Genomic DNA, 22212 nt, shown 5'->3' on the forward strand with positions numbered 1-22212 from the left:
GTGAAGGACAGAGTCATATTAATAAGTTCAGAAAACTGTTTTTTATTGTTGTGTTTTGATGTATTTGATGTAAGCCCAGTGGATATTTAAAGCTTACAGAAGGCTGCATTTAACTGCTGCTATGTCATTCCTGTAGTATTTCTGCAGGTGTTTTGATCACTGATATTATTTGTAATATATTATATTATTATTTGTAATCAGCACAAATTATCTGTCCCCATATGATAAAATCCACCACCCCCCCTGATTCTTTTTTACAACTTGAGTACTGACCACAACACTGTAGCTATTCCATAGTATTACCAGCCTCCTCATGAAATTGTCTTATTGAATTCTTTGAGGAGAGATGGTGTGATTTCCTATATGAGTCACCTGCTTGGACAAAGAAACGCAGAGCCTTGGCATGTTGCAGCATTGTCCTTAAGCCCTGGATCCAGCCAACACGAATGCATGGATCCTCCCAGAGCCCCGCTTCCTGCCAGTGCCGAGGGGCAAACACCAGGTCCAGCATCGAGCGCTCCTGCAGAGGGGGGACGATGTCATAACAGAGGCAAGTTTCAGTGATAACTGGAGTTTAGGAAAAGAAAAAAAAGGAGTCATCAGTCCTACCTGAAGAACAGTGAAGCTGGCGTCAGTGGCAGCCATTAAACCAGTGAGCTTGAGAGCGAAGGAGAGGATGCTGGGGTCTGCAGCAGCGTTGTAAAATACAGTGGATACAAATTCAAGCAGACACGGGCAGTCCTTCAGCAGAGATACCCCTACATCAGGTGAAAAACAGTGAAAGAGAATTACTCTACATCTGAAATAAGAATAAACTGATATGGTCTACAAAGCACTGAATGTCTTGGACCAAAATACATGGTTGATCTGTTAGTTCCCTATGAAGCTCCCAGACCCCTGAGGTTCATCTGGATCTGGTTTGTTGTGGTTCCCAAGAACCAGAACCAAGCAAGGTGAGGCAGCGTTCAGTTATTCTGCTCCTCACCGGTGGAACAAACTTCCTGTAGACCTGAGGTCTGCTCCAACTGTAGATCCTTTAAATCAGGCCTAAAAACATTACTGTTTACTGAAGCGTACTCCTAAATTAAATACTTACCTGCTGTACTCTACTGCCCTTATTTTTAACAACTTGTGCTTTTTATTATTTTACCTCTCTTCTTATCGGAGCGGCAGGCTCCTTCACCCTAAATGTGTGAAGGAGCGCTACAGAAGGTCCTTCCTCTCTGCAGCTGTGAGACTACACAACCAGCACTGCTCACAGTAGACCACATACATACATAACAACCTGACAATAAATGTATATACTCTACATACTGGAAAATACATACTGGAAAATAATGTGCAATATCATTCACTACAACGTGCAATTATGTAAATATCCGTCTGTTATCTTATTTGTATACCAGTATTTTTTATTATTATTATTATTATTATTGTAGCCTATATATCAGTACTGTTTATAGTGTGTCATACTGTTATTATTATTTCTATTGATGCCTCTTGTTTTGCACTATCCCCTTTGCTGCTGTACACTGTGATTTTCCCCGCTGTGGGACTAATAAAGGAATATCTTATAATTTTATTTGTTATTTACTGTTTAATTGTGTCTTGCCACTTTTAATGTTGATGTAAAGCACTTTGAGTTACCTTGTGAATTGTGCTCTACAAATAAACTTGCCTTGCCTTGCTATAACATGTAATCATTTATATTTTGGAAATGTCACTTCTTAGGTTTTGTAACTTTTTTTGACAGTTTTATTTATTTAATAATGTGCTCCCTTTTGAAGCCAGGTGCTAAATGGTAAGATCTACAATAAATACATTCCGCCTGAGGGGAAAACGACAGGCACGTGACAGCAGTAAAAGTGTAGAAGAAAACATGACTGATGAACGACGACTGAACCAAGTTCAGTAGACATACTAAAGCCTGAGTTATGGTTCTGCGTTAAATAGACGCAGAGCCTACGGCGTAGGTTACGACGTAGGTACGCGGCGACGCGCGCCGTACTACGCCGTAGGCTCTGCGTTGGTGTAACGCGGAACCATAAACCAGCCGTAAGTACAACACTAACCAGCCGCGGTGAGCGCTGTAAACCAGTCCAGCAGTTTCTCCAGGCTGGTGTCGTCGGGCAGACAGCTCTCTGAGGCCGCCAGGACTTTACAAACCCCGGGAAGAACCGACATACAGTCTGAATCCATACTACCAACACGTGTTCACCCCGAGCTTTAGCGCTACACTATAACACCAAACTATACACAGATAACATTAAAGACAGCTGACTAAAATACTACATTTTGTAGTTTTTTTTTCTTCTCTTATTATTATCTCTTTCATTTTAAGCTCCGCTTCCATCTCGCGGGAAATATTTTTGCGTAATCTACCGCTGCGTGGTTTCCTTTTTCTTTCTTCGTTCAGTGTCAGATTTGAGCGTCATAATTGAATTAGCAGATCTCCAAACATGTCGATAAACTCCCTTGAGCCGGTGCGCCTGTAAGGCCGCCAGCGCGGACGTTTTGTAGATCTGTGTTTTCTGCGCAGCCTCCAAACGCGCCCCGCGAGCAGCTTCCGGCGTGACGTCCCCGGCCCTTCGTCCATTTTCGCACATGGTTGCCACACCGGCCGAGCCTCGCCAGCTGCAGCTTTAACATCATTCCAACGCCCGCCTAGAAATAATCTGGTCTCGCTGGTTGCCGTTAAATGCAAGATACGGTGGACATGGTGGACGACCCGGAGTATGACGAGGAAGAGCCTTCCTTCAGCGACCCGGAGGACTTCGTAGATGACATCGATGACGAGGGTGAGCGGCAGCAGGAAACCGGCCGGCTTTGCGGCCTGATGCTAACCGATAGCTGGAAAAAAGACCTGGCACCGGTGGGGGTTCAGGGGCTTGAAAGGTTGATCAAACTGGACCTGGGCCATAGTATTCACGTTAAAATGCACTATGTTTTAAAGCAGGAGTGTCAAACATCAAAGCCACTACAACCTTTTTGGGAGTATACACCCAAAATCATGTTGAAGTGCAGTTGAAGCCCCCGGTACCTCCTCACATCTGTCGACTGGAAACGAGATCAAAATACATGTCCAGTTTTACTAGCTTAATGCATAATTGAAAAAAAGATCACAATTATCATCCAGTGTTTAATTTCTGTAATGAAACTAGTGTAAAGATTAGCTCTGTCTAGTCAGTCCCATCTCTTTTTTTTGCTGCAAGTTCAGCTCTAATTTGATTACATATTTTTTATCTACAGGACTGTCTCAGAAAATTTGAATATTGCGATAAAGTTATTTATTTTCTGTAATGCAATTTAAAAAAAAAATTGTCATACATTCTGGATTCATTACAAATCAACTGAAATATTGAAAGCCTTTTATTTTAATATTGCTGATAATGGTTTACAGTTTAAGATTCCCAGAATATTACAATTTTTTGAGATAGGATATTTGAGTTTTCTTAAGCTGTAAGCCATGGCTTGCAATATTTCAGTTGATTTGTAATGAATCCAGAATGTATGACATTTTTGTTTTTGTAATTGCGTTACAGAAAATCACAATATTCTAATTTTCTGAGACAGTCCTGTACACCCAAAATCATGTTGAAGTCCCCGGTACCTCCTTACATCTGTCGACTGGAAACGAGATCAAAATACACTCCCGTCTTAGTAGCTTATTGCATAATTGAAAAAAAGATCACAATTATCATCCAGTGTTTAATTTCTGTAATGAAACTAGTGTAAGGATTAGCTCTGTCTAGTCAGTCCCATCTCTTTTTTTGCTGCAAGTTCAGCTCAAATTTGATTAGACATATTTTTTATCTATATTGCATTTTCACTTTCAGATTGAAGTTTGGGGATATTTGAATGAATGAATACATTTTTATTTCGAACATGTATATAAAATGAAAGTAAAATAATAATAAAAAAGATAAACATTTACATCTTCATATAAACATGTTTGAAAAAAAGGAGTAAGAAAAGAAGTGTACACTTTCCTAGTTCCTACCCATTTATAACACTATGGATTTACATTATTGCTATTACAGTATTATATCTACACAATATCCATATAAATATAATCTATATAAATACTCTGTAAATACTCTGTCCTATTATTGCATAATTATCCATATAAATATATAGACGATATAAATATTACATAAATGTTATATCAATATCTAGAAAATATTATAGATATCTATATAAATATACACTATATAAACTAAATAAATATCCCGATAAATATCTATGTGCTACATACCCAATAAATATATAACATACATAATTTCAACTATCCCTCTCAATAGATAATATATACTACATAAATATCTAAACATATCTTAAGCAAGTATAATATACCTGAATTATATAACAAGACATATTATTTGGGGTGCCAGTGAGCTTGAGAGCGAAGCCCATATTTAATAATATTAGCCCATAGTGAAAGAGCTATTTGGGTGTTTCTCCAACACTATCTTTGAAGTCATTCATTTTGACAGTTTACTTGGTGCACCAAGGGTGACATGCTGATAAACAGTTACCAGTGTAATTTATTTTAAAAAGTTATAATTCAGTTATATACACAATCTTTACAGTGTTATTTGGAAGATGTTCACCTGTAGCCTCCAAACTAATGAATTTTATTAAACACACCTAATGGAAATGGTCTGTTAGGATGGTAGCGTTTATTTCAGTTTTATATTCCTTTGGTGAACCAGTTTTCAAATGTTGCCTAATTAAGGCAGGACTCTTTTAATTGAGGTTTTTACATTTTTTTTGCATACACTATTTTGTTACACAAAAAATGCATTTGGGTCAGAGCAAAATGTTGACATGTTCATTTAAATTGTACCGTACCCGGTTACCAGAGCTCTTTATTTATCAGATGACCACAGAAGTAAGATGGGAAATATTATGAAAAAAGATTAATCTAATTTTCTTTGCTTTTAGTCACTTGTGTGGGCACTTGAAGCGCCTACCACCCCAACAATAACACCATATGGGACTTGTGTTGTGAAACTTGGTTATTTGCATCTCTGTTATTTAGTGTTTTTTGTGGCATGATGCAAAGTCATTTTATATTCAATGTAATGTTTGAATGGCAATAAAGAAATCTAAATTTAAACCACCACCAAATTCTAAGTGGTGGTGCAGCTCTGTACCTGGCAGTGCAGAGCTGACTTTTATTTTTTAACTTCCTGTTATGTAGCTCAGACATAGTAACAGAGCAAATCAATCTTGTTGGAGCTGATAAATGTTGAGCTTTTTATTTTTATGTTGCAGTAATCTTTCTTCTACCCGGCTTACAACCGACAAAGAAGTAGTAACAGCAGCAGAAAATACACAAAGCATCTGGGTAAATGCAGAAACCATGTCATTGAGTGAGTTTACATGGGAAGTTGAATTGCTCTTTAATTCAGAATTAAAATTCAATCCGGTTTAAAATGAGTAAAAGTTACCATGTAAACACCTAATTCCGAAGAAAAATGGCCATTCCGAATTAAACTTAATTCCGAAGTAAGTGGCTGGTTTATTCCGATTTTAAATCCGAATAGAATAATTCCGCGATCATGTATACACTCATTCCACTTTCAATTAATTCCGGTCTTTCTGCACTGCTCGTTCCCTTGCCCGTCTGTCGCGATGACGCTTATATCCCGCACTGGGCTTGTTTTGGAAACAAAGTTTCAAAATGGCAGCACGCAGTAAACGGTGGTCAAGAGCAGAGACGATTTATTTAATAAATAGTTTGGAGAATAATTATTTCCGAATTAAAAACATCATGTAACCGTGGCCATTTGGGAGCTGTTCAGGTTTTTAGGTTGCTTTGATGCCACACACTAGAGTAGAGTTATCTGGCCTCCCCAGATTTGCCTCCACCCAGCTTTACATCAGGCTGCAAAGCTCTTCACTGATTTCAAAAGAGGCATACCCAGTGGAAGAGGGGAGCGAAGTAGTATTTAGTTACTGATTGTACCTGGTGAGAAAAAGCAGTAAACACATGGTTGTAGGGGTGGGTATTGCAAAGGACCTCACGATACAATTTTGCGATATATTACGATATTATACATGGTTCGCTGAAAAATGTAAAAGGCATTATGCATCTTAAAATCTGAGTTGTACGTACATCAAATTATAGTGATAATTCAAAACAATGTATTTCAAATTATCTATGCCGTTTTATTGTAACTATACAAACAAAAGTTACATATTTACACGTTTTTGGGCTATATTATTTAAGCCCATATATACAATAAAGTCGTACTGTATTTACAGCCCATCTGAAACGCAACTTATTATTCGGAAGAAAATAATCAATATTCCAATTTTGTATTTCGATATCGAATCGGGCGGCGAAGTATAGCCATATCGATATTTTTGCCAACCCCTACATGGCTGCAAAAGGAGCTTTTGTACTGTATCTCTGTGACATATTGACCAAAGCATCTCACAGATATTTAATCAAGGCCTCAGGAAATGTATGTCTGTGTTTGGGGAAAAAACAGGTTACAATAAGTCTCCTTTAGCTCAACAAAACCACAGCCAGTCAGCGAGCCATTAATGGTTTTTGAACCGTCAAAAGGAAGATGTTGAAAAGTTAAAAGAAAAAAAAGCTGCTTTTGAAACAAGTCATGATAGGAGCATCACATTAAAATAGCAAAACATTAAGCAATTTACACTTATTGTTTTGGTTTAATAATTCAAAATCTTGTTTAAAACTCGCATTTTATGGAACTTCCGGTTAAGCCATGCTCGGGAAAGACGTATAGTCAATAGCTCCGCTCCAGTCGGTATTAAAAACAACTTCCCAACTCGAAAACCTATTTAGAAAAACTTCAAGAGGCAAGACATGAGTGGGGGAAAATCACAGAGAGGTCCTAAGACTCTGAGAGGACGCTTAACTGAACAATTACAGCCCAACAAAAAGCAAATGGAGCCGACAGACGAAGAAGAAGTTTACGAACCCAGAGACAAACTGCTACAAGAAATGTCAAACATTTCTAAAGATATCCGCGAGTTTAAGGCCGACATACATTCAGCTATATTTGATTTTAAGGAGGATGTAAAAAAAGACTTCAAGGAAGAATTAGCCACGCTGAAACAAGAGCTAGACCAGAAGCTAACACACGTCGGGACCACGCTTCAAGCTCATGGCGAGGCTATCACCGAGGCAGAGGAGCGCATCTCCGACATGGAAATAAGCAGCGCCGTAACGAAAGAGGCTCTGCTGAGCCTGCTGAGAGAACAACGCAGGCTGCAGGAAAAAGTCACGGATCTGGAAAGCAGGTCCAGGAGAAACAACATTCGGGTATATGGCGTGCCGGAGGACTCTGAGGGGGACGCGATGATAAAGTTTGTTGAAAACCTGCTGACCACGGAGCTGGCTCTCCCAGACGGAGTGTCTCTCCAGATTCAACGGGCTCACAGAGCTTTGACACAGAAGCCGGGACCTGGCGCTACGCCTCGATCCATCGTGATCAACTTCCTGCAGTTTGACGTTAAAGAAACGGTTCTGAAGTTGGCTTGGAAGAAGAAAGTCTTTTTAAACAACAAACAGATTTACTTTGACCATGATTATGCATATGCGGTGATGGAGAAACGCAGAGCCTACGGAGGAATTAAGAAAGCGCTGAAAGAAAAAGGCATCCGCTTCCAAACTCCGTTAACGAGGATCCGAATTCACTGGAGCACCGGCCCACGGACCTACGAGGACGCGCATCGCGCTGCGCAGGATCTGAGGGCGCGGGGAATCCAGGTGGCGGCTGTCAGAGAGGACCCGGGTCCCGTCCTGGAGGAGAGTATACTCAAGGCGTTCCCATGGCAACAAGCAGGAAAACAAATGGAGACGCGAGTGAAAGAAAGGCTCCAGGAGTTTAGGAGAGCACCACAAAGTTGAAGGACCAGAATCTGCGCAGGACAACAAGTGAGCAGACTGTAAATTAAGGGAGGTAATTTGGCCTTTTTTATTCCCCTCTCTCTCTTTATGTTAAATTCTAATCTTAATTTGTTGAAACTATTATAAATTACCGACTGAGCAAAACAACGGAGTTGGACATATTAGTGGGCATGGAGTGCAGCTGTGGGCCAATCACTCCACCACTAGGGAGGGCCCCACCCACCAGGGGGTTTTTTTTCCCTCCACCCGCCAACAGGGACCATAGAGGGACAACGGTTCCTCTGTTACAGGAAGTCACCTTTGTTATTTTTGTTATTAAGAGTGTGAATGTTTGTTTGTTTTTTGTTAAGTTAGGGGAGATCTGGTTTGTCTTTTTGGTTGTATTTTTTTCAGGCATGGGAATTCAGGATCAGAATGTGTACACACAGGGACCATATGGTTAATATAATTTCTCTAAATGTGAATGGGCTTCGCAGCCCAGTTAAACGGAACAAAATCCTAGTTAAACTAAAAAGAGAGAACATAGATATTGCATTTCTGCAAGAAACCCACTTGACGGAAAGTGAACATGAAAAACTTAAAAGACAGGGATTTAAATATGTCTTCTCCTCCTCGAACAAATCAATACATACGAGAGGGGTAGCCATACTAATTTCAGGAAGGGTGACATATGAACACATATCTACTATAAAGGACAAGGAAGGAAGATTCATACTGATACGTGGGAAAATTGAAGGAAGTCTGTTCACCTTATATAATGTATATATTCCTCCTGGCTCAGAATCAGAATTCTATATTAAAATAATTGATAGGATTGTAACCGAATCACAAGGGACTCTAGTGTGCGGAGGTGACTTTAATACTACTCTTAATCCAAATCTTGACTCATCTGGGACAAGAACATCTCGCCCGCAAAAAATAACAAAGAAAATTAACTCATTACTATCAGAAATAGGACTGGTTGACATCTGGAGACATTTAAATCCATCCGTCAAAGACTATACTTTCTATTCATCTCCACACCTAACATACTCCAGAATTGACTATTTTCTGCTATTTGGAACAGACAGTAGTAAGGTACGAAAATGCCACATTGGAACAATGGATCTCTCGGACCATTGCCCGCTGTATTTGTCCTTAGAAGTGAGCCACAGACGGAAGCTTACACTCTGGAAATTAAATCCTAGTATATTAAATAAAAACAGGACAGAACAGTTTGCAAGAGATATCCAAGACTACTTAGAACATAATGATAATGGAGAGGTGTCTCCACCCGTGCTCTGGGATGCCTGCAAAGCAGTAATGAGAGGGAAGGTGATTGCAGCGACATCCTTTCTCAAGAGACAAAGAGAAGAAAAACTCAAGACCCTCCAAGCTGAACTTAAAAACCTAGAATCTGAACACAAGGAATCGATAGACCCAAAAGTTAAGATAGAAATAAAAAGGAAAAGAAACCAAATTGAAGAGTTATATACACAAGAAATTCAAAAGAAACTATTATACACTAAACAAAAATACTATGAAGGGGGAAGCAAATATTCAAAATTATTAGCATACAAACTAAGAAGACAACAGGCAGATAACACAATATACAAGATAAGAGACCCTGCAACCAAACAAATTCACCACCAGACTAAGGAAATTAAAGACTGTTTTAAAAAATACTATGAAAAACTATACTCGCAGCCTCAAGTCAATACTGACCAGAAAATGGAGACACTGTTTAAATCTTTAAATTTACCAAAACTTACAGAAGCAGAAAACAAAGCACTAGCCTCACAAATAACGAAAGAAGAAATTCACTCATCTATAGCCAGACTGAAAGCTAATAAATCTCCAGGTGCAGATGGTTTCAGCTCGGAGTGGTACAAGAGTCTAAGGGAGGTTTTGACACCTATTTTATTAAATACATTCAACTGGGTTCTGACTAAAGGAGAAACCCCAGCTTCATGGAAAGAAGCGATTATATCGGTTATCCCTAAGGGAGATAAGGATAAATTAGACTGCGCAAATTACAGGCCAATTAGTGTGCTTAATCTGGACTATAAATTGTTTACTTCAATTATTGCAAAAAGGCTTGAGAAAATTCTACCCAAAATAATCAATATGGATCAAACAGGATTTGTCCTATCACGGCAAACACACGATAACATCAGAAGATCACTACAAATTATCAGATATATAAATCAAAATAAAATACAGGCTATGTTAATTAGTCTGGACGCTCAAAAAGCTTTCGATTCGGTGAGATGGAAATTTTTATTCAGAGCTATGGAGAAATTTGGTTTTAACCAAGTAATTATTAAGACACTAAAAGCCCTATATAATAAACCATCAGCTAGATTGAAAATCAACGGGGACCTCACAGACTCCTTTCTGCTGGAGAGATCCACAAGACAGGGCTGTCCCATAAGTCCACTTCTATTTGCAATCTTTATAGAGCCTTTGGCACAATGGATTAGACAGAATAGAGAGATCACAGGTATAAAAATGCCGGCAGGTGAACAGAAGCTGGCCCTGTTTGCAGATGATGTGCTCGTTAGCCTTTCAAACCCAACAGAATCTTTACCAGTGTTGATGTCTGTATTAGATGAATATGGATCATACTCAGGATATAAATTAAACAAAAAGAAAACTCAGGTCCTTAGTGTTCACTATGATCCTCCTCGATCACTCCGCTCCAGATACCATCTGAATTGGGATAAAAATTCTGTAAAATACCTGGGAATCCTTCTACCCATAGACATATCTACACTGGAAGAAATTAATTATGGCCCGCTCAAAAAAGAAATTATAGCCGACATAAACAGATGGAGCCTAATCCCTTACCTAAATATTAGTTCTCGTATAGAATCAGTAAAAATGAACATCTTACCCAGACTTTTATATTTATTCCACTCAGTACCAATTGAAAAACCGGAACAGTATTTCTCGGAGTGGGATAAAATTCTCTCAAGATTTATATGGGCGGGGAAAAGGCCAAGAATAAAATACAAAACTCTACAATTATCAAAGGAAAAAGGTGGATTGGCTCTCCCCTGTCTGAGAAATTACTATAAAGCAGCTCAAATTCGACCACTAGTTGGATGGTGTATACCAAATTATAATTCGAGATGGAAAGAGATTGAAATGTCTATGGGGAGGGGATTACCAGTTAATACTTTGGTTGGTGACCCCTCATCAACCAATCACCTTTCGGACCCTAATAATCCTTGGATAATTGGCTCGCTAAAAACATGGAATGAAATAGTTAAAAGGTATCAACTGAGAAAAAAGACTGAAATGTTTAAATGGTTTGCCTATGATCCAGATTTTATACCTAATAAGTATGATACAAGGTTTAAAGGTTGGATGGGGAACGGGCTCACAGCATACTGCACACTCTTAAAAAAGGATACAGTTCGAAGCTTCCAGGACCTCAAGGATAAATTTGGCCTACAAAATCAAGATCACTTCAGGTATTTACAAATCAGAGACTTTGTGAACAAAAAATTCCTAACGGATGTTACCTCAGGGGGGGAAGAAATTCTGAACATTTTTCAAAGGGCTTATGAGAATGCTACCTTCCAAAAAATAATATCTAAACTATATTTGGCTCTCCAAAATCTAAAAAGTGACCATACCCTGTACATTAAGGAAAGATGGGAAACAGAGGGAGGCCTCACAGTATCACAGGAAGAGTGGGACAGGATCTGCAAACAGCAATGGACAGTGACAAGCTCCCCCACCTGGAGGGAATTCAGCTGGAAGAATGCGACACGATTCTTTACCACTCCGGCGCAAAAGACTAACTATTCAGATCAGACTGCCTGCTGGAGGTCGTGTGGAAACACGTTAGCAAACCACTATCATATTTTTTGGGGTTGTCCCTCTGTGGCTCCATTTTGGATAGATGTCCACGGGGTCCTGGAAGCTGTTTTTAAAAAGAAAATGTACCTAAACTTTAAAATCATGTATCTTGGTGATCTGAATGGACTAAAATACACAAAGCAGGATAAATACCTGTTAGGAGTTTTATTAGTGGGATGCAAAAAGGCCCTGACCAGGAAATGGCTTAAGAAGGACAAACCAACAATAAATGAATGGATTGATATAATATATAATATATACGTGATGGAGAGGATCACATTTAGGCTGAGACAACAAATTGAGATTTTTGAAGGAAATTGGTCAAAGTGGATCTCTTATGTGTCAAGTTTAAGACCTGATTTTGTATAATCGGCAAACCATTAGTAAGGTCATATCTTCCAAACTTAGAAGTTTGTTTGTTTTTGTTTTTATGTTTTTTAAGTTTGGATGTTGGTGCCCATGCAAAAACAAAGATGTGGTATATACAGACATGTGCTGTTCAAGTAGGAGTGGGTATGGTGTGTATCTATGTGAATATGTGTCTATATGCGAGTAAGATGTGGAAACTGACTGAGCTGTCAAGATAAGTAAGGGTGTGGGTACATGTGTCTATGTGTGTATACTGTATTTATGCTGATTCTGATGTCTTATTAACACCCAGATCTCCCCCATGTTATGTGTTGTGCCCAGTTGGCACATGTATGTTGTTTTGTTTCAAAAGAAAAATGAATAAAAAGTAAATTACAAAAAAAAAAACTCGCATTTTATTAGCTTCAAAAGCCTTAAATAGGCATGCCAAAGTAAATGTGTTGCAGTTACATATACCTGTACTCTTAGGGCCAATCCCAATGTTCACCCTACTCACTACCACTAGCCCTAAAAATCAAGCCACAAGGCCTTGTAATCTTCCCTAGGGATTGGGACACCACTTGCTACGTCACTGCGTGGTTTACGTTCGGGTACGTAAGCGACTGCGTAGTTACGTTTGCACATACATCACACCATATCAGGAAGCCGAGAGCTAAAAGCAAGTTAGAAGCTGTTTTAATTTCCGCTGTAGCGCTGTTAATATGCCACTTTATTAAGTTTTAATATTTTTCAGGCGTAAAAGTAACCGTTAAGATCCCCAACCTGGGCTCCGTTTATCCAAATAAAGCCTGTTAAGAAATTTGCCCCAATGTTTTCGGGGATGAGAAGAGCCGCCGGCTCGGGAGAACTCATGGCCGGGGTACAGACGTGATCGCCGGGTCAACCTACGCCGTCGTCCCGGGGAGAAAGTAATCCAACGAACTGACCTGCAGCTCTGTGGCTGAAATAAATCATTTAGGAAGATAAATGTTGGTTTAATAGATGAAATCTAACAGTTGTAGCTGCCACATTAGTTTTTCCGAATATAAAGTGAAGCAATAAAAAATATAATATATTATAAAGTGAAATTTTCTCTGGCCCTCCAGAAGTTGCAAAGTTTTTTCAGATCTCGCCAGAATAAAGGCTGATTTATGGTTCCGCGTTAAATCGATGCAAAGCCTACGGCGTAGGTTACGCCGTCACTGAGTGAATATTATGAAAGTAAAATATATATTTCTCGCTAGAAATGTAATCAAAACGCATTTTTATGCAGAAACTAACTCAAAATATTGATTTTATAAACTAAAAATGACCTTTCTCAAGGCATCCAATGCCTTGAGAAAGGTCGATGACCGAAACGTTGGCCCAATAAATACTGTAGTTTGGTGAGAAGAACGTGTGCGGGAGTTTTCTTTTTTTTAAATTGGCTGCGGCTTTCCTCCTCCGACGCACATTTCTGCAGAACCGGTGTGCAAAACGTTTCTATACTATAAACTAAAAATTAGAAATGTCTGCCATGTTTTTTGTTTGATTCAGTCTGCAAATGATGACGTAAAGCATTCTGGGAAATTTTCTCTAGCTCTCGGTCGGCGAGTCAGCATTGGAAAACCCTCACTTTTAAGGGCTAGATTCATACCCCCTACCCCTCGATATGCCCACTACCCCTACATGCAAAGAGGAACTGGGACACCACTACCCTCACGGGAACGCGCAAAATTTAGGGGTAGGGCTGAAAAGTAGGGGTAGGGGGTGTATTGGGACTGGCCCTGAGACTGAGTTTAAAATCTTCCAAAGAACCCAGACCAGTGTGGACAGATCAGAAGACACTTTAGTTCCTTTCACTTACTCTTCCTTTTGTCATTTTTCTCCCTTCACTTTTCAGAGTTTCTGGAGGATATCTTGCGGGAGAAACCCCAGGAGGCTGATGGCATAGACTCGGTGGTGGTAGTGGACAATGTCCCCCAGGTGGGACCTGAGCGTTTGGAAAAACTCAAGAACGTCATACACAAGATCTTCTCCAAATTTGGCAAGATCACAACCGAGTTTTATCCAGAGGTCGAAGGGACGACCAAAGGGTAAGATGCATCTGTCTAAGATGTCTTCTCCTTTACTCTGTTATGTACATTTTTAATGACTTGCACTTGAATTTAAAATAATAAAAAAAAATATATATATATATATATATATATATATATATACACACAAAATGTATTTATACATACATACATACACACACACACACGCTTTTTTTTTTTTTTTTTTTGAATGCCCATAACTTGCAGGGGGCATAGAACATTCAGCATTTCTTTCCTCTTTCTTTGTGAAAATGCAATCACTTCATAATTAGCCCACATTAAAATACAAAATAAAGATATTGCCAGCATACATATCCCTATTGTACACACTGTTTTTCTGTTTTCATAGAGGCTTCCACACCATTTCTTTGTATTTTGGCATTTTACACACAAAAAATGTTTTTAAATGTTGAAAATGTCTATTTAAACAAATTTGCACAAATAAATGTTTACCTTCTGTTTTTCTACATGCGTTGATCTGTTTTTTTTTTTTTTTTTAATTCTTGTAGATACATCTTCTTGGAGTATGGTGCTCCCACTCAGGCTCTCGAGGCAGTAAAGAATGCAGATGGATACAAGCTTGACAAACAGCATACGTTTAGGGTCAACCTCTTCACAGACTTTGATAAGTAAGTATAAAAATAACGGTCAAATATAGATTTGCACACAGACATGGGATACAGTCGCATAACTAATCTCTATATGTTTATCTCAGGTACATGAACATCAGTGATGAGTGGGAAGCTCCAGCAAAGCAGCCTTTCAAAGACTTTGTGAGTGTTAATCTTTACTCTTGCATTTCAATCTTTTCTCTTTGGTGGGCAGATGTTTGTTTCAAGAGGATTATGTTTTATTGTATTAGTTAAAATACAATAAAAAAGGTTAGGTTCAAGTTCATTTGAAAGTATTCAAGAATACATATTAGACAGTGTCATAAAAGCAACTTAACCTCTGCCTCTATGGGAGGCCCACTGAGTACTGCTTTGAAATTGCTTATGTATTCCAATAATAAATAATTAAACTGAATGTTTTATTCTGTCCATATTATATTATTTGTTCTCTTTTCCTGCCTGTCAGCTGATCCTTTTTGTTTTCATGGCAGTTGCCTGCATACTCTGCATGCCTGACCAGTGTTGTAGGCAAGCAGGGAGAGGTGGTTCAGTTCAGTTCAACCTTATTTGCACCTATACAACGTAAACGAACCATAATTACAACATAAAAGGCTAAAAGCATATCTATTTATTTAGGAGGATTATGGCAGTAGCCATAAAACGGTTTGAAAACGTTTGGTTTTGCATTGTGGCACTCTATATCTGCGTCCTGACTGAAGTAGCTGGAACTGGTAGTGTAGTGGATGAGAGGTGTTGTTTAAAATAGATCCAGACAGTATCTGTCTGGAAAACAGCATGTCAAGATTCATCTGCTGCTGTGGAGCTGCTGTTGTGTGGTTTAAAAAAACAACAAAAAAAAACACAGTATCCTGCAGGAAGTAAAGCAAGAGTCAGTAATGATGTGGTGTTTTTCCTTAATGGTGACAATTAATGGAATGGATTTGGTGCCAGAATTGGTTGATGCCAAGTCACTTGGATAAAACTTGAGGAAATCTCTGAGGGTCAAGGTGCTGCGAGTGAAATAATAATGATTAATTGAAGTAAATCTTAGTTTTGTCCATTGGTTTGGTGTGCTTCATGTGTTGCATCATGTTTTGTACAATTAAAAATGCCATGAATGATTTCCGTATCATCTTCCCTTGTATGGGGGAACAATAGCACCCCTCTTTATGACAGGCACATTGTCTGGCCCTGCAAGTGCGTGTTCATGTATTCTGGATGTTTGATTAAGGTGGCATTTTGTGCCATTCAAAATTCATGTAATTCTTTCCAAAGTTCTGAATATTACTTGCTCCACCTATAAATTAATATGTGGGCCAGAAACACGTCATCAGTCTGTGAAAAAGCAGCTTCATCACAACGTGCTGCTGTAATTATGAAACTGATGAATTTGGAGAAATGTTTTGACATGCGTTGACACACTCGCTCTCCAGGGTAACATGCGTCACTGGATTGAGGATCAAGACTGCCGTGACCAGTTCAGTGTGATCTACGAAGCAGGAGAGAGGACTGCCATTTTCGCCAACGATGCTAAAGAGTCAATCACAGTTGAAGAGAGAGCGGTAAGTCATTGATTACACATAAGGTAATTGGCCAGCGCCATTCTGATTCACGGCACTCTGTTAGTTTGCTGAAGTCTGTTGTTGTTTGTAGCGCTGGACAGAGACGTACGTTCGCTGGTCTCCTAAAGGCACCTACCTGGCCACTTTCCACCAACGTGGCATTGCGTTGTGGGGCGGTGAGAAGTTCAAGCAGATCCAGAGGTTCAGCCATCAGGGCGTGTCCCTCATCGACTTCTCACCATGTGAGAGGTAATAATACTTTAATTCTGTTTTCTCATGTGGTTATATATGTCACTCACATTAAGAAATAAAGTTAGAGATAGAGCTAATATTTGTGCATTAGTAATTGTTGGGGTTTTTCTTGGTTTTTTTTTTGTTTTTGTTTTTTTCCTTGTAAAATTAGGTATCTAACAAGTTTACAGATAAAATAAATCCAAGCTAATCTATAATGATTAAAATAAATCTTATGCATTATTTGCATCATGAATACAACTGCATGATAGTTCATCCACAGAAAAATCTTCTGAAGATGAGAAACGCATTCAACTTTGGCGTAGGAAAATGCAAATGAGTATATCCCATCTCAGATAATAATAGTCATCTCTGCTTTGTCGTTAATTCAATTCAATTTATTTGTATAGTGTCAAATCATAACAAAGGTCATCTCATGGCGCTTCACAACACGAAAAAACAGATAAAAGTGATCGATTTAACACATAAAATAATGTATAAAAAAATAAGCATCAGAAAAAGATCAGCATCAGTGATAAAATTGATCAGATATCACACATCATAATATAAAACATAAGCATCAGAGAAACAAAAGAACAAAAAAAACATCCAACAAACAAACACAGTAACATCACGCTAGCTGACTCTAAGCATAAGATTTTTCATAGAGGAAGGTTAACAATGAACTGTGTATTTTCTGAGCTGCCTGACGTTTTGTGTGTGATCTTAATGTCTGCCAGGTACTGTGTGACCTTCAGTCCATTGATGGACACCAAAGAGGACCCACAGGCCATCATCATTTGGGATATTCTGACTGGACAGAAGAAGAGAGGTTTCCACTGTGAGAGCTCTGCACACTGGCCCATATTCAAGTAAGAACATTTAGTATTTTTCTGTCACAGTTGGTATAAAAGTTAATATATGTTACTCTTGAAGTGTTTGGACGGGTTGTGATGGTACATATTTGTTCTCAGGTGGAGCCATGATGGCAAGTTCTTTGCTAGGATGACCCAAGACACGCTGAGCATCTATGAAACTCCAGTAAGCACATGAAAACCATAATTTGTTTCTTTCTTTTCTAAATGTGAGGTGCCCAAGTGATCGTAACGACATGTTTCATCTGTTTTCAGTCAATGGGCTTGCTGGACAAGAAGAGTCTCAAGATTAGTGGGATCAAGTATGTTCATATGACTTGTTTGTGTTTATTACTAACTTTGAACTGGGTGATGATACTGAGATATTGATAAGAATGTTTGTGTGTTTACCTACAGGGATTTCTCGTGGTCACCTGGTGACAACATCATAGCCTTCTGGGTACCTGAGGACAAGGACATCCCAGCAAGAGTGACTCTGATGCAGTTGCCTTCCCGTCAGGAAATCCGTGTGCGCAATCTTTTCAACGTTGTTGACTGCAAATTACACTGGCAGAGAAATGGAGATTATCTGTGTGTGAAAGTTGACAGGACTCCCAAAGGAACTCAGGTACTCAAATAAATAAAACAAAATAGAGGGGGGAGGGGTGTTGTACATTTCATTTATTGAACCAGGGTAAGGAAAAAAACAACAAAAATGCTTTATTATTTCTTTTCAGGGTGTTGTTACCAACTTTGAAATCTTCCGGATGAGAGAGAAGCAGGTTCCGGTTGATGTGGTGGAGATGAAGGGTAAGAACAAATGGCCAGAGATGTTCAGATACCATTTTCTTTCTGTCAGATTGCAGTAACTATGCTTTGGGGTATCAGCTGATACCGAGTACTGTTCTGATAGCAGTCGTTATATTTTTAGGCCAACCACAGCCTTGTATAAGGAGCATGTCATAGTTTTCATGGTAGGTTTTTCCAGTCTAAAATAACACGGTATATGGTATCAGATGGTGCATAGACATAGATACTCACCGATACCCTTCTATTTGGCAGTATCTGAGTATATGTACACACAGCAGCTGTTGGGAATTCTTTTCCACTGTTATAATCCGATCTTATCCTTTCTTGTTTCCTTTATAGAAGGTATCATAGCATTTGCCTGGGAGCCCAACGGCAGCAAGTTTGCTGTTCTGCACGGAGAATCTCCAAGAATCAATGCCTCCTTCTATCACGTCAAAAACAATGGCAAAATTGAACTCATAAGTAAGTCCATCCATGAAAAGAAATGGTGCTGCATCCAAAGGTGTATGAAAAACTTCCACTAAATACACGAGTGTGTCTTTTACAGAGATGTTTGATAAGCAGCAGGCTAACAGCATCTTCTGGAGCCCTCAGGGACAGTTTTTGGTGCTGGCTGGACTCAGGAGGTAGGTTGTTTTTTTTTCTGGCTTAATTTGTATGTTTGTAAGAAAAAATTAATAAAGCCACTGACGATATCCTCAACAATTTTTCTGACACCTCATATGAGAGCTACGCTCCTGATTCTAATGCTGTTCTGAGGCTCACAGTGTTCAGTTACTACTGATAAATGACTTTGGATGGGTTCATAAACGTACTTTCTGTGTGTGCACGCAGTATGAATGGAGCTCTTGCCTATGTAGACACATCGGACTGCACAATGATGAACATAGCCGAGCACTACATGGCCTCTGACGTGGAGTGGGACCCGACTGGGCGATACGTTGTCACCTCCGTCTCCTGGTGGAGCCACAAGGTTTATACCCTTCTTCCACAAGCAAACCTTGACAATGAGTGTCCTGCCAACCCATTTACCTGGTAGATGGTTGCAAGTTCATGCTCGGCTTCTCCTGTCTCCACTCACATCCTTTTTCTCAATCTTTCTGTATTTAGGTGGACAATGCGTACTGGCTGTGGACATTCCAGGGCCGTCTCCTTCAGAAGAACAACAAGGATCGCTTCTGTCAGCTGCTGTGGAGACCCAGACCCCCTACTCTGCTCAGTATGGATTCCATCAAGGTGTGGTTTTTATCTGCATAATGTGTGGGCTCAACTTTATGCGAGAGCTGAATCAGGTTTCTGGTTATAGCTCTGATCTGAAACTTGTGTATTCACAACATCCTGTGTATTTATGTAAAGAATTGTTACTATTGTAATCTGCTTATTGTAGACGATCAAGAAGGATCTCAAGAAATACTCAAAGATCTTTGAGCAGAAGGATCGTCTGAGCCAGTCCAAGGCGTCAAAGGTTTGACTTATTCCTTTTCTCATAAATATACTTGGCTGGGGAAAAAGAGCCATCCAATGTTTAGAAGTTGGAATGGTGAAGCAAACATGCAAGTTGTCCAGGAGCTGAATATGTCTGTCTGTACGAGTAGGAGCTGGTGGACAAGCGCAGGGGCATGATGGAAGACTACCGTCGCTACCGAGAGGAAGCACAGAAGATCTACCAAGAACAGAAGGACGCCCGCCTCGAGCTCAGAGGAGGTGAGATGTCTCGCTTTAACACTGCTGCCCCGGTGTTCACCTTTTGAGTATTGAATACTGATGTTTTCCTTGTGTCTCGCAGGAGTGGATACCGATGAGCTGGACAGCAATGTGGAAGACTGGGAGGAAGAGACCATTGAGTTTTTTATCAACGAAGAAATCATTCCCATTGGAGAACTCTAGTCCCCTACGCAGGTTAACACTTGTTATGTGCGTTCTGCATCGTTACGGTGGCTGCTAAAAATAGGCTATGTTTTCTTTATATAATAAGCCTTATTTGTAGGTTCTTAAAGGAGCAATTTAAAAAAAGACAACATTTTCTACAAAGTGCCATTATTTAAAGTGTAATGCATTCAGATTTGAACTTGACATGTGATCTGTTGTTCTGGTTTGCAGTCCATCCATTGTTGTGTGGAAGGAGAGAGGAACGGTGTCATTGACTGGAGAAGGAAGACGACCACACTGTGAATCTTGGGTTCACCTCCAGGCTTAATTATCCACTTTAGTGACATCATCATAATCATCAAAGCACGCCTGGCGGGTCAGCAGCTACATTAACGGACAAGAGAAGATACTTTGTACTACATATTTTTCTTCTCTGTTTTATTTTATTTTTTCTTTCACCATTATCTATCCCATTTTCCCCCTTTGGAACTTGATAATTGGTAATACTGCCTCCTTTTTTCTAGTCATTGGTTGGAGTCAACAACTCTCAACCCCATCTTATTGGACCTTTTAATCTCCCTGGGTTTTTCTGAACCAGTTTCACCATGCTAGCTTGTTACTACAAGGCAGCACACGGTGCCATACCAGTGCAGAGTGGAGGTGTTGAGACTAAACAAGTAGCCTTGTCAATAAATGTGCTGATGTGGCATTACAGTGGCCTGTATCCTCCTCCTTTCAGACTAGGCTTTCACACAGGGAGGGGGTGCGCAGTGGGAATACCTTTAAATAAACATTCACACACAACTACCACCTTGCTCTGTCTGATTATTTCCTTCGTTTTTTGTTTGCAAAGAGATAACCGTATTTTTTTTTCCTGTTTTCAAACACGTCTCTGAACCCCTACTAAGTAGTGAGTCACATAATCACAAACAAATGCACAGGAATGTATCAGTAAGCTCCTAAAACCGCAAAGATGTCAACCTTTCTAGTCAGTGTTGGTTTTCCTTTTTTTTTTATAAATGGTATTCAAACCTCTCATTTGATGTAATTTGATCCGTTTCTGTCCAACATGGTTGTTTTTGACCAATATTTCCAAGCTTTGATACAGCTGGCCCCATAATGACACCACTGTAGTCTCTAATCTGCTGTGTAAACTAAGCAGATAAATCCCAGATTCAGTACCTCTCCTTGTAGTCATGAGCTCGTCCATGTTTGATTTAGCATTAGGAATAGATTAGGATAGAATTGGGAATATCTTTTGATTTATTGCACGTTTTAGCACGTACAATTTGTCTCCATATTGCAAGAAAAAGAATGAGCCCCTCTGAACTAATTTGTTTTCGCAATTATTTTGCCATTAAAACTTCATCCAATATTTATATATAGTGTCAATACTAGGAAAGAATAATGTTAATACAATTATTTTTCCTGTCTATTTATTACACCTATTAAATATTGAAACAGCTGGAGGAAAGATGGAGCACCCCCGGAGAAAACTTCAAGCAAGCACTTAAGCTCGCGATCTCTGCATGTTTGAAACGGTTTCATTTATTAACTGGATTTTTATGTTTCCTCTTGGCAGAAATGAGTTTAGGCATCCTTGTAGGATCATGAGAGTAAATGGCACACAAAAGGTCATTTGTCACATTTACTCTAACAAATGAAGTCACACAGCATCTCTATAGGGTTATGGTCTGGGCTCTGACTGAGCCATCCCAAAAAGGTGGGTTTTATTTACTGAACCCTTTATGTGGTAGATTTAATTTTACATTTTGTGTCATTGTCTTGCTGCAAAACAAGTTTGAATTTCACTGTTTTCTTTGAGTTCCCAGAAATGTAGTTCTGTAGTGAAAGTAGGTCAAGTTCAAGTTTATTTGTATTACATATTTCAAGACAACCAAGACTGATTAAAGTGCTTCACAGGTAAAAATAAGACTCTCAGTAACGCCCATTAAGACAAACAGTAAAAAGACAACTAAAAATAATATATGACAGGATGTATAAACTAAATTTGAAAGCTGGAGAGAAGAAATATGGTTCAGCAGAGATCTGAATGCAGCAACTGTTCAAGACGTTTTCATGTATAATGCTGAGCTATATAGAATTGGGCCA

The 22212-nt window shown here is 39.2% G+C and overlaps 2 protein-coding genes and 1 non-coding gene across 5 annotated transcripts in view; 2 read left to right on the forward strand and 1 right to left on the reverse strand.

Moving 5' to 3' along the window:
* brat1 (BRCA1-associated ATM activator 1) overlaps positions 1-22212 on the reverse strand; it is a 507632-nt gene that overhangs the window by 7968 nt on the left and 477452 nt on the right. The window contains exons 2-4 of one of the 2 annotated variants that reach the window (XM_061719608.1): positions 1595-1647; positions 610-758; positions 373-520 (exon numbers count right to left, since the gene is read on the reverse strand). In XM_061719608.1, the coding sequence (XP_061575592.1) occupies positions 373-520; positions 610-645 (184 nt within the window). In that variant the 5' untranslated portion in view covers positions 646-758; positions 1595-1647. Of the gene's footprint in view, positions 1-372; positions 521-609; positions 759-1594; positions 1648-2072; positions 2321-22212 lie in introns of those variants that run through there. The other variant, XM_061719600.1, reaches the window with a different exon arrangement.
* Positions 2573-20907, forward strand: eif3ba (eukaryotic translation initiation factor 3, subunit Ba). Of its 2 annotated transcripts, none has more exons than XM_061719629.1 (19): positions 2573-2798; positions 13971-14163; positions 14673-14792; positions 14879-14936; positions 16208-16336; positions 16428-16585; positions 17308-17439; positions 17542-17608; positions 17698-17744; positions 17839-18049; positions 18159-18231; positions 18571-18693; positions 18779-18857; positions 19066-19204; positions 19342-19467; positions 19619-19696; positions 19827-19935; positions 20018-20145; positions 20332-20907. In XM_061719629.1, the coding sequence occupies exons 1-18, from the start codon at positions 2699-2701 to the stop codon at positions 20116-20118; spliced, it is 2043 nt and encodes a 680-aa protein (XP_061575613.1). In that variant the 5' UTR covers positions 2573-2698; the 3' UTR covers positions 20119-20145; positions 20332-20907. The 2 variants fall into 2 exon arrangements, with proteins under 2 accessions (XP_061575613.1, XP_061575604.1); XM_061719620.1 differs by having other exon boundaries at positions 20018-20130.
* Positions 18913-18994, forward strand: LOC133454608 (small nucleolar RNA SNORD60). Its single transcript, XR_009783398.1, has one exon. It is a non-coding gene; the product is annotated as a small nucleolar RNA SNORD60 (small nucleolar RNA).

This window comes from Cololabis saira, chromosome 1, assembly GCF_033807715.1.
Source record: "Cololabis saira isolate AMF1-May2022 chromosome 1, fColSai1.1, whole genome shotgun sequence".
In the NCBI taxonomy this organism is placed as follows: Eukaryota; Metazoa; Chordata; class Actinopteri; order Beloniformes; family Belonidae; genus Cololabis; species Cololabis saira.

Coding starts and splice junctions, on each gene's coding strand:
- eif3ba (XM_061719629.1), top strand. CDS start 2,699: ATGCAAGATACGGTGGACATGGTGGACGACCCGGAGTATGACGAGGAA. Junction 18,858..19,065: donor GTGCTGGCTGGACTCAGGAG/GTAGGTTGTTTT, acceptor GTGTGCACGCAG/TATGAATGGAGCTCTTGCCT. Junction 19,936..20,017: donor CCGCCTCGAGCTCAGAGGAG/GTGAGATGTCTC, acceptor TGTGTCTCGCAG/GAGTGGATACCGATGAGCTG.